This window comes from Crocodylus siamensis, chromosome 1, assembly GCF_052110815.1.
Source record: "Crocodylus siamensis isolate JL-2025a chromosome 1, ASM5211081v1, whole genome shotgun sequence".
Classification (NCBI taxonomy): Eukaryota; Metazoa; Chordata; order Crocodylia; family Crocodylidae; genus Crocodylus; species Crocodylus siamensis.
This window is the reverse complement of record NC_143395.1, coordinates 65,604,609-65,616,921: the sequence shown is the minus strand read 5'-3', so window position 1 is coordinate 65,616,921 and position 12,313 is coordinate 65,604,609. Positions and strand designations below refer to the sequence as shown.

At 48.3% G+C, this 12,313-nt stretch overlaps 1 protein-coding gene across 2 annotated transcripts; it reads left to right on the top strand.

The window, feature by feature from the left end:
* Window positions 1–3,972: 3,972 nt before the first annotated feature.
* Window positions 3,973–11,891, top strand: TENT5A (terminal nucleotidyltransferase 5A). Of its 2 annotated transcripts, none has more exons than XM_090035505.1 (3): window positions 3,973–4,144; window positions 4,946–5,413; window positions 6,868–11,891. In XM_090035505.1, exons 2-3 carry the CDS (start codon window positions 4,991–4,993, stop codon window positions 7,645–7,647), a joined length of 1,203 nt encoding a protein of 400 aa, XP_089891631.1. In that variant the 5' UTR covers window positions 3,973–4,144; window positions 4,946–4,990; the 3' UTR covers window positions 7,648–11,891. The 2 variants fall into 2 exon arrangements, with proteins under 2 accessions (XP_089891631.1, XP_089891622.1); XM_090035496.1 differs by lacking the exon at window positions 3,973–4,144 and adding an exon at window positions 4,681–4,786.
* Window positions 11,892–12,313: the final 422 nt, after the last annotated feature.

The window sequence follows — 12,313 nt, the reverse complement described above, 5'->3', positions numbered from 1 at the left end:
AGGGACCTCAGGAGGTCATCTAGTCCAACCCCCTGCTCAAAGTGGGACTATCCCCAACTAGATCATCTCAGCCAAGGCTTTGCCCACCTAAGAAAAAATCTCTAAGGGTGCTTCCACAACCTGTCTGAGTAACCTGTTCCAGTGCTTTACTACCCCGAGTGACAAAATGTTTCCTCATAGCTAACCTAAACTTCCCTTGCTGCAACTTGAAATCATTGCTCCTGTTGTTATCTGCCACCACTGAGAACAGTCTAGCTCCATCCTCTTTGGAACCAGCCTTCAGGTAGTTAAATGCCCCCTTCCATCTTCTCTTTTCCAGACTACATGGGTGCCTATACACAAGCACAGAGGCTGCTCTGATGCACTGTAATTACAACGTGCTGAAGCAGACTCAAGTAATTGAGTCTGCTGGATTGTGGTAATTACCATGCTCCAGCATCCTCTTGCATCTCGTGTATCAGCATCCCCCTGCTTAAAAATGGCAGCAGGGTCACTTGAACTAAAGCTTGAATGAGCTTTCATTCAAGCGCTTCCTGCCACCATTTTTAAGCAGGGGGATGCTGATACACGAGACACTGAAGCACTTTAATTAGAGTGCTTCTCAGACCCGCTCTAATTAAAGCATTGCTCTCGTCCCCCAGAGCATGTAAAAGTGCCCAGTAAGCCCAGTTCCCTTAGCCTCTCCTCATAAGCCATGTTCCCCAGCCCTCAAACAATTTGCATTGCCCTCTGTTGGACTCTGTCCAATTTGTCCGCATCTGTTTTGTAGGGGGGCGGCCCAAAACTGGACACAGTACTCCAGATGTGGCCTCACCAATGCAGCATAAAAGAGAATAATTACTTCCCTCCATTCACTGGCGACACTCCTAGTAACGCAGCCCAGCTTCAAAAAGAATTTGATTGGATTCAGTTGAACTTGTTTAAACTTTCACAACCCCTTTCTGTTTTTGTTTTTTTTTTGTGGTGCTCCCATCATAAAATAAGATCACAAGGTAACATCTCTCCTTCTTTCTAAATGCCAAGGTCACGTTAAAAAAAAAGTCTTAGCTCGACCTTTTCTGCACTTGATGGGAGTAATTTAGCAAGCTCTCTTAAAGGCCGATCCACCGGCAGAAACGATTCCATCTATAGCTCTGGAACCTGAAACTGCAAGTTTGTAAGACCAGAAAATTTGCATCAGCATGGACACAGAAGTGAAACACCCTGCACATATGTTGCATTCTCAGCCTATTTCGTGCTCAGTGGGGGGAACAAAAGGCAGGGCTGGGCTGTGTTGCAAACACTGCCTCACCTCTGAGACTTCTTGGGTTAGCAGCTTTGGTGCTTGACTCTGGTCAGGGAATAGCACCTTGCAAAGAACCCCAAGGAATGAGGAAAAGGGGATCCCTTCCTCAGAGCCAGTTGCTGGGCACGAAGAGGAAGATGAGGAGCACTGTGGAAGCTGGGGTGGGGGGGAGAAGGGTTAAAGAAATGTAGAAACGACCAGCTGGACCCTCATTTCCCCCTCAGAGTTTGGAAGCAGGGGTTAAGTTAAAATGCACAGCTCTACAAGGGGGAGTGGTGGACTTAGCCAGGGCGGCAGTGTCCCTGGGGCTCGGTTGCAATGCACATCGCTTTGGAGAGAAGCGAGGATGAACTCTCCAGCAGACGAAAGCAGCCCCCGCGCAGCAGGCGGGGCCCTGGCAGCGCGCAGCCGGGCCGCCTCGGGCCTGCAGGCGCAGCGGCCTGTGCTGAGCCTGGGCGGGCCCGCGGGTGCAGGCGGCCCAGCGCCCCGCAGGGGGCGTCATTGCCACGCGGCTGCGAGGCGGAGGCGGGCGAGGGAGGCTGCATCGCGGCTTGGTTGTTGCCCAGGCCCTGTCCCCGCTGCCCCCTTCGCCGGAGGGGTGCACACGCTCGCCTTAGAGGCAGCGGCGCCGGCTGGGGGGGCTTCCGGGATGTAGGGCAGCTCCTCCGTCCCCGCGGCTCCGGGGCTGCACCTAGACCGCGCGCGCCCCGGGCCCGGGGGCGTCTCAGTCCCTGGCACGGCCCCTCCCCCCCACGCGCCTCTCCAAGTGGCCCGCTGCCAGCAGGGGCGGGGAAGTCGTGGCGGCGGAGCCGGCGCTGATTGGCGGAGCCCCGCGCGCGTCACAATCCCTCGGAATCTCCCAGCAGCTGCTGTGTGTGACGTCTGGGTCAGTCCGAGCCCCCGCGTCCGCCCTACTTTGCCTGCCCCGCTCCCCTCTGCCCTCGGGACCGCGCGAGCTGCCTCCCCGCACGAGTGCCCCCCGGTGTCTCCCGATCCGTCCGTAAGCGGGAGCCCCTCGGTATCGCCCACGCTGCTCGGCTCTCGGGTGGGGAGAAACACGGGTCCTAAAGAGGGTGCGGCGGGTTCGCTGCCACGCACCGGGCACCGCGGCGCTGCCTGCTCGCGTGGCCTGGAGGGAGGCAGGCTGCAGAGAAGGGAGCACATGTACCAGTGGGGCAGCTCGCTATGGGGCACGGGCGCCTCTGCGTGATGCGGGCTGGGGGAGTTTGGTGCAATGGAAAGAGCGGCTCTAGCTCTACCTCCCCCCCCGACGATGCCTGTACAACTCCTGTGCCTCTTCGGGGGGGGGGGAGGTAAAAGCTGGATCTTGCTGGATCCTGCTGGTATTTGGCTCCTCCAGACGGTTCCCTTCAAGGTAGGGGCTTGCCGCCGCTGCTCCAGGCAACGCATAAAAAGCGCGATCTCATGCATGCCTAAACTTGAGCGCTGCAGGCACCCGGATTCAGCCGGGGGGATCCTGCTGGATCCAGCCAAATCGGTATCCGGAACCTCCCTGCGTATTTGCTATCGCAGCGAAAGAAAAAACAAACAAAAAACCCAACCGACCCGGACCCTGACACACTGCAGCGCGTAAGCAGCTGTGAAAAAGAGCGAGAGGGAATTGGCACCTCTGCCTCCGCTGTGAGGGATCTGCCTGTCCTGCCGGACCCCGCCGGCTTGCAGCCCTAGTTCCCAAATGCCGGCGGATGAATAGCGAGCTCGCGTTGCACGGGCATCGTCTGGACCCAGAGGCACCCCGGTGCATCACCGCTTCCCGCACGGGTCCGGCGGGGACCCTGGCGATTTTGGCCCCAAGCACCAGCTTGTCAGATTTGAATGGGAAGCGGGGGTCATGCCCCCTTCCCACTTTGCTGGCCAAGACAGTCATCCAGACCCTACTGCCTTTCCACCCAGTCGCGCTGAGAAACCACATATCCGGTACCTGGATCCTGCTAACTTTTTTACCTCTTATCTAAACGGTGATAACATAGAGCAGCTTCTGCGTGTAACTGTGCAACTCGTGCACGGCTCCTACAGCTGCAAGAGCCGAATGGTGTAGCAGCATGTCAGCGAATAGGTGGAAAGCTATTTTTTAGGGCAATCCCCACTTCCCCATGCCCTATTCAGTTCCGTTTCCTCTGCCAAAATGCACCGCGTCCCGGCTCAGTAGCAGTTACAAAATCCCAGAAGCAGCACCTGGAGCCTGCTGGATCCTAGTTTTCTCTCCCTCTCTCCAGGCCCCGAAACGATGCTGCGTCGCAAAGAACAGAGCCAAGTGCGTATATGCCAGTTTGGGGTCGGATTACGCAAACACTGACCACAAATGTCACAATCCCCAAGCGTTTACACCTAGTCCCTTATATCCGTCGGATCCTTGACACATGTTGGCACCTGTCCTATTGAAAACCCCCTTCGAGCTGTGGATCTGAACCTAGCAGGCACGCATTTTGGGGTTGCTTTTTTTGTAATTCTTTCACTTCGATTCCCGAAGTTTGACCTTTTAGCCAGGGCAACCTAGCTTGTCTCTTCCATCAGAAATGTCTATGTATCCAATCCACTAGGATGATCAAAGCAGTCTAGGAGATTTAGACATTCGGATGGGATTTAAATGAATAGAATATATATATATATAGAGAGAGAGAAAGGTTTTATACACACACACACACACACACTTTTTTTCCTCCCTCTCAATCCCTAGGCTAAAAATGCACAGGTCTGAGGCTAAAACCACATACATGGGGATCATCAGCATGTGCTAGGCGGCTACCTTTGCCAAATCCCAGTGTCATGGTAGACCTTTGGCTGCGCCTGGAATGACCAAGAGGACAGCTCTGGTTTCAGCGGAGCACAAGGCATTGGGTACGGCTTGAGGTGATGTAAAAGGCTACCTAAAAACCTGACTGACGTCTGACTGGGAGGGGAGACTCTAGGTGAAAGGGGGGAAAAAAAGAAAGGAGGCTGCCGGATCCGAGTGCTGCTGCGTGGGGGCAGCCAGGTCCTTCCTCAGTCCCAGAGCGCACGCAGCCATTTTTGGAGCAAGGGGCCAGAACCCCGCGTGGCTCCTTCCCCGCCCCGCAAGCGCGCACATGCACCTGGCGCGGGGACCGCGGCGGCAGGTCCCGTCCACGGGGCGTCTCCGGAGGCACGGAGGTGTGCACGCACTCGGGGGCCAGGCTGGCGTGGAGGTGACCGAAGCTCTGCGGCTTGCCGGCCCCCCACGCCACCGGGCCGCGGCGCGCACGGGGCAGCCCCCGAGTGACCCCCGCGGCCCGGGCCAGTGCGCAGAAGGCGGCGAACAGCTGTTCATGCAGATGAGGGGGCGGGGCCGGCATGCAGATGAGGGGGCGTGGGCAGGGCCCCGGAAGCGGACGGAACCCCGTATAAAAGCTCCCGGGGACATTTCCCAGGCAGAACTACTAAGGCTGCGGCGGTGGCGGGACGGGGCTGGCTGGGGACGCAGCAAGCAGCCGGCACTAGGCGAGAGCGAGCGGCGCTGCCCAGGTCAGGAGCCGCCCCTGTCCAGCGGCTGCAGCGCGGGCGCGGATCTCCTTCCTCTGGGCTGCGCGGGCGGGGCGGGGGCTCCCGGGCGAGGAGGTCGGGGGACGGGGCAGGGCTCCGCGGCCCCTGCGCTGGGCTCACCGCTTCCCCCTGTGCCGCCAGGAGCCGTCGCAGAGGGGGCTCGGCCGGCGCGTCCCGCCCGGGGCCATGGCTGACGAGGACGGCGTCCGCAGCGGTGGCGGCCGCGGGGATTGCAGCGCGCACTGCAACGTGCTGAGCTGGGAGCAAGTGCAGCGCCTGGACCGCGTCCTCGGCGACACCATCCCCATCCACGGCCGCGGCAACTTCCCCACGCTGGAGGTGCAGCCGCGCCAGATCGTGAAGGTGGTGCGGAGCCGCCTGGAGGAGAAGGGCATCGCGCTGCGGGACGTGCGCCTCAACGGCTCGGCCGCCAGCCACATCCTGCACCAGGACAGCGGCCTGGGCTACAAGGACTTGGACCTCATCTTCTGCGCCGACCTCAAGGGGGAAGCCGAGTTTCAGACTGTGAAGGACGTGGTCTTGGACTGCCTTTTGGATTTCTTACCCGAGGGAGTGAACAAGGAGAAGATCACCCCGCTCACCCTGAAGGTAAAAAGCTGCGCCGGGGGGGGGGGTCTCCGCTTTGAAACCGGCCCCACTAAAAGGCCGGGGAGATCCGCCCCCCATCGGGGGGGCAGCTGCCCGCAGCCTGGTGCAGGCGGGTCCTGGCCACAACCCTCAACAGAGCTTGCCAGAGGGCCCCTGGGGCCCTGGCTCTTCCCCTGGCCATAAAGGACAGTCATGGACGAGTCGGGCTGGAAAGGGACCTCCAGAGGTCATCTAGCACATACTTCTTGTCTGTTTTTTGTGACAGGACCTGTGATGGCAAGTCTTGATCCAGTGCCCCCCCCCCCCCCCCCCCCGTGTGGGGTAGCCCTTCACAGGCTGGAGCTCTGCCAGCCTGCAGCAGAAAACCCTGGTTTCCCACCTCTTTCTCTTTTTAAAAGAGAATCCATTTTTAAAGTTTTTTTTGTTCCCAACCCTGTCACGTTCTTGCAGTCCACTTCTGCGTTGTGACCCATGGGTCGAGAAATGCTGATCTAGTCCACCTCCTTTCCTGAGGCAGAATTACCGCCCCCCCCCGCAGCTAACATGGGTGTGAGTTGTAGCTGTGTTGGTCTAATGCTATAGGCAGACAAGGTTCTTTAGTTTATCTAATAAAAGATATTGGGTTTGTCCAAGTAGTTGGGGGGGGGGAATGTTCTTAGGTCTAGAGTTTTTAAACCCAAAAGCTTGCTAAGACTTTCTTCCTTCCTCATCACCTTCCTGGGTCCACTTACTGGCCCGGTAGGGATTCCTCAGGCTAGGCTTTGGAAACCCTAACAGGGATATATGTATAATTGAACCGTTTGCTTCTGGCAGGCACACGGAAATGCAAATACTCCTTTGCAGCAAGTACTTTGCTGAGACGGACATAGAGGCACATTTTTGTGTTTTCTAAACAAGATTTTGCATACTATTTCCCCTTTCATTTCTGCCCCCGCCCCCCCCCCCCCAAATGGCATGCATGTTTTGGAGCTTGTGCTGATGGACAGACTTTGATTAGTTCAGGGACTTTAATTGTTGTCCTTTTTTTTTTCTGGCAGCCTATAGATCTGTTTTTATATTTCAGCTGTAATTTTTCCCCAGAGCTGTAGGAGCCGGTGCTCTGTGTATGCACACATGCATCTCTTGACTTTTTATATATATTTTTATCAATTTTACAAGCCATATGCATATATTTAAATGCGTTTTTAAGAAACTTCGTTGCAAAAGGCATTCCTAGTATAGCACAGTCTCACCATAACTCCCTCTCCCCCTACCCTTTTGTGACTCCAATGCTGCAAATTCTTGCATTGAAATATGTCTCCTCTAGCTCTTATCTGCAAGCTCTGTAAAGCCCTTGTGAAAAGCTTGAGCAGGTTAGAGGTGGGAGAGAATATAAATGAAGGCCGTGAAGGGAAACTTCATGTGTCTGTGTCTTCATCTACTCATTTATTTATTTATTTTTCTTTCAATTATAGGAAGCTTATGTGCAGAAAATGGTAAAAGTGTGCAATGATTCAGACCGGTGGAGTCTCATCTCCCTGTCCAACAACAGTGGCAAAAATGTGGAGCTGAAATTTGTGGACTCCCTGAGGAGGCAGTTTGAGTTCAGTGTAGACTCCTTTCAGATCAAGCTAGACTCCCTTCTGCTTTTCTATGAATGCTCAGAGAATCCCATGACTGAAACTTTTCACCCAACTATCATTGGTGAGAGTGTCTATGGGGATTTCCAAGAAGCCTTTGATCACCTCTGCAACAAGATAATTGCCACCAGAAACCCAGAAGAAATCAGAGGAGGTGGCCTTCTTAAGTACTGCAACCTGTTGGTAAGGGGCTTCAGGGCTGCCTCAGAATCTGAGATCAAGTCCCTTCAGAGATATATGTGTTCAAGGTTTTTCATTGACTTCTCAGACATTGGAGAACAGCAAAGAAAGTTGGAGTCTTACTTGCAGAATCACTTTGTGGGATTAGAAGACCGCAAGTATGACTATCTCATGACCCTTCATGGTGTGGTGAATGAGAGCACGGTGTGCCTGATGGGACATGAGAGAAGACAGACTCTAAATCTTATCACTATGCTGGCCATTCGAGTCTTAGCTGAACAAAATATCATCCCCAATGTGGCCAATGTCACCTGCTATTACCAGCCAGCCCCATATGTAGCAGATGCCAATTTTAGCAATTACTATATTGCCCAGGTTCAGCCAGTGTTCACATGCCAGCAGCACACATATTCTACTTGGTTGCCATGTAATTAAGGACCATTTGAATATACCTGGTGGGGAGAACACTTTTTTTTTTTTTTTTTTTTTTCTCTAATAGAGAGGGGTGACACACTCCTTACTTACAATGGGGTGATTTTGTGCAATGATGATCTGCTCTAGGTTTCAAGCTTGGTAAAGCTTGTGGTTCTTCTAATAAAAATAACGGGAGCATGATCTAGAAAAGAACCAAAAACAATTGGATTCTACCCCTGAGCACAAGAGGCCTGTCACTAAAAGCAAATGGCTTCCCCTGAAATAAACATGGGAGGAATGCATGATGACAATATGGGTTGGCAATACCTGCTCCCATAGCTTTGGCATAGAGAAGGTTGGGAAGCCTTTTTTATTTTACTTTCCCAAAGAATGGGATTTGCAAAAAGGGAGACTATGGGAAGAAAACAAAACAAAAACCAACATTATATATATTTTCAGGAATTAAAAGTAGAGGCATAATGCAGAGATAAGCTGAAATAAAATGTATATTGGAATTACTGCATTTGGGGCTTGCAGCAAGTGCTGTCTATGGAATGATCGTGTAAGATGTATGGCTTGCTTGAATAGAATGCTTTAACAGAGAAACAGCTTGCTCCAAATGAACAGTAGGAGATTGGTACAGTTATAAAAACAGGGAGGGAGGAGGGAAGGTATGATGACAAAGTCCATTTATTTCCAGCTGTGTGCATGCTTCACATTTTTTTTTCAAATGTGAACCTATAAGAAAAGCAGCTGTAGCAAACAAAATATGCTCAAGGACCAAAGATTTCACAAATTATCCAAGCAAAGAAAATACAGTAGGAAAAAAAATATATATATATATTAAAAAGATGTTACTATATTTGTACACGCCAATAGCAATCAAAAGTGCCTGATGCCTTCAGAAAATTGAAGTGAGAAAAATATAGTTTTGTGGTTTTAACCATACATTTTGTTTTATCAGGGACACAAGAATTAAACAAAAAAACAAAACAAAAAAACATAAGCTTGTGAATAAGTGGTGGAGGAAATGCCCTATTTTTTTCTTGGCAAATACTTGTATAAAGTTAATGTTCTTGTCAGTTTTGATGTTATAGGGTGTGTGTGTGTGGGTGTGTGTGTGTGTGTGTGTGTGTGTGCGCGCGCACATATACACATAACATGTACGTGTGTGCGCGCGCACACACTATAGTAAATATGGTCTAGGAAAATGTAGCATTTAAGGAATGTTTAAATAAAGTACAATGTGTTTCCCAGGTTGCAACAGGATGTCATAGGACAGTGGGCACCTTGCAGTGAATTTATAACCCACACCTGAAAATTTGGAGTAAATGAACCAGTCAGGATTAGGTGGGATTCAAATAATGTCTTTGGTTGCAAGAACAAAGATTACAGTAATTCAGTGGGTTGCTTGTGAGCCGTAACAATTTCACAAACGGATAAATGTTTGACTAGCTGATCCTGTTTTAACTATTTTTTTTTTTTTTTTTTTTTTGTACTGTAATGCCATTTTGACATTTAACCCACTAATGTTGTGACTGCATACCTCCATGGTGTATAATTCAGTGGAACGTGGATCAAAGATAGGCTATCTAAATCCCCTGACGGCTAAAGAATATTGTATTAGTTGGTGATTTGAACACTTTGTTAATATTTAAAGGAATATTTTAATAGAATGCATTATGCATTCCAGGACCACTAGAATTTTAATAAATGTGAAATGAACCCTTTTTAAGTGTTGCACGATTGCTTAAAATTATATTTTATATAAATATATTATATATTTTTATTCAAATATTAAACATCTTTGATCTGGTTGTCACACTGCATTTAGAATTTTAGTACTGTACTTTATTTAAATGGAATCACTTTATGTTGGAACAGTATCTCTTCACTCTTAACTTCCTCTCCCAAGAGACCGGGGGGGGGGGGCGGTGGGAAATCAACCTTTACTGTTATTTTTCACTTTGGTGACATCTCTGGGGAGTCTCTTAATTCTTTTTCTTCCAGCCATTGGTCTTTGAAAACCTAATGACTAAACAAAATCTAATTTTACACTTTGTAATATTTTGCTTCTATGGTAGAAAAGGGAATCTTAGACTATAAAAAGGAAAACTCAATATTTACCTGCACCATTGCAGACCTTAAATTATGTTGTGGGGGAATTGGGAAGAGCGAGTGGAAAGAGGAGAGAGAAGGAACTGGTATTCTGGCAGTGCATTATCCCATTTTCCATCCAGAGCTACTCAGACTCCTGTTTTTACCACACTTTGTACTTTTATCTCTGAAGGCAATTTTAACAGGAACCTGACTTGTTTACTGAAGCACCTTCCCTGTGAATTTGTCAGGAAATGTAAAAGCTCTTTCACTGCCACTCATTTGGTTTACTTGGAGTCCTTGTCAACACCTCCTTTCCCTTGCTCCCTTCCTTCCCCCTCCCTTGCACATTGACCACAGGCAGGAGGAAGCCAGTGCAAGGCCTTTCTTGATTTTAATTATTTAAAAATAAAAGGTTTCTTTCCCATGGCCCCTTCCTTCAAGCTGTAGATCAAGATTGAAATGTACTTGTGAAAAGCAGAGCGTTGCCTGTAGCTGTTCAGAGGCCTTTCTAACAGAAGCTAACGGAGGGCTGGGGAAATAGGATCAGCTGGTAATGTGGTATGTCCTCGCTTACCACAACTATGTGCAGCAAATAAATGAGTCATCTGCCCTTAAAAGGGTTTGGGAATCTGTAGCTGTGCCACAACCACAAAATGCTGATAATATATATGACACAATGTATTTTCTTCCTTTTCAGGAGCCTTTTTTTCCATTTGCTTTTTAAAAATTTGCTTTGTTTCTTTTCTCCACTTCAATTTCACTATGTTTTATGACTGATAGCAACCAGTTATCTTAGTGCATGCAGCAGGACTCTGACCTAAAGTGCATCTTTCAGCATTTGCATTTTGATACATATATAATATGTTTTTATATATATTATATAGGTATTATGGACCTATTTTGCATATGTAAATGAACAAGTGGTGGAATGGGCAGGGGTTTGTTTTATCTGTGGCTAGTAGTTAAAAAGGTGTCTGTTAGTGGTGGGAAGGAGCCATGAGTTCAGGCCAAGGGGGAAACAAGAACATCTTTTCAAGGCTGGCTTGCACACCTTTTATAAAAGCTAGGTTTTTTTGTTTTGTTTTGGGTTTTTTTTTCTTCTTCTTCTTCTTTGCTTTCTTTACCTCCTCTTCAGCATGCTAATGCTTTTAAAGCAAGAACACACTGTATTTTGTAGGTTTTACTTTCCCATCCCGGCTGAGGGATTGAAGATTAGAACTTGTTAAGGAGACAGTCCTCCCTTTTAAAATGCTGACTGATTTTAAAATGTTGACCCAAGTACAGTAAAGCTGTTCATGTGATGGCTGAATTTATTGCTGTGTGTTTAACATAAAAAGAATGACACAACTGAGAGCTCAACATTAAATTATTTTCTTATGTATATATTCTCCCAAGTACATTTTCAAGGGAAAGTTCTTGTAAGGGGGAGTACAACACCATGAAGGTCAGAATTTTTTCTAATTCCTTTTATTTTTGCTTTAAAAAAAACTCTTCTTTTGCTTTCTATTGCACAAGGACTTTCATGTAATTCTTACAAAGCTTGTAGAAGAGGCGTTTATGTGAATTGTACAATGTTGAAGGCTCATACCAGTTCAAAAGATGCGCTTTTTTTTTTATTGTTGTTGAGAAAAATGAAGTGCTGTTAGATGAAGCTGCACAGAAAAGAAAAGGAAAAAATGTAATTACATATTCAGCTCCTATTATACTCTTCTGTATGGGTTTGTTTTTTGGTTTGTTTTTTGTTTTAAGCAGACAATTTCCACTGCAAGAAAGAAAATCTGCATACTGTATTGCTGTTGTAATAATGGTTTGTTAACTAAGTAAATAGTCAAAAGGCCTGCAAATTTTTCAAGACAGCTTGGCAAAAGTACTGCAAGCTCTTGCAGTCTGTAGGAGGCTGTGCAGATTTGCTCTCCCTTGGAATTTCATACAACTGTTGCCTTCTGCAAGGCATCCTGTTGCAGCAAACTGCTCCTTGGATTGCTCTTTTGGAACACTTTGACTACAGGCTCTGTCACACAGAAAAAAGAACTGATGGAAAACAGACTTTTAAGGCTAATGTGTTTGCATCAGTGCTAGAGGGAACAGATTGTGAATTTTGTTTACTGCATCCAATATTTGGATTTTTTTTTTGTAAATAAAAAGAAGTTATTTTTTTCTATTGATTTGTGTCTGCTGTCTTCAGTATCTGAAATAGCTGGGACTTGTTCCTAATGAATACTGACTAGCTTTCATTAAGAAGGACAAGGGTAGCACTTTTCTGTGAAGTGCAGCACTCAGCAGCTTTCTGATTGGAGCACAATAAATTTTTAAAAGCCCTGCCTTCTGCCAGTCAAATTTGACTGGGTTCAGTCAGCTACCAAAGCACCCAGCTAGCTGGTGCCAGGAATACTTGGCTGGACACTCGCTGAACAGTGTAAATGACCTACAATTTGGAGCCCTGGCAAGCTAGCAATTCTGATGAATCAAAGCCTAGAAGGCTGTGGTTTTGTTGCCACCTTTCCTGAACCCCTAGGTATAATATTAATAATACTTGGCATTTACATAGTATTTGACATTTCCAAAGCATAACACAAACATTGAGGCC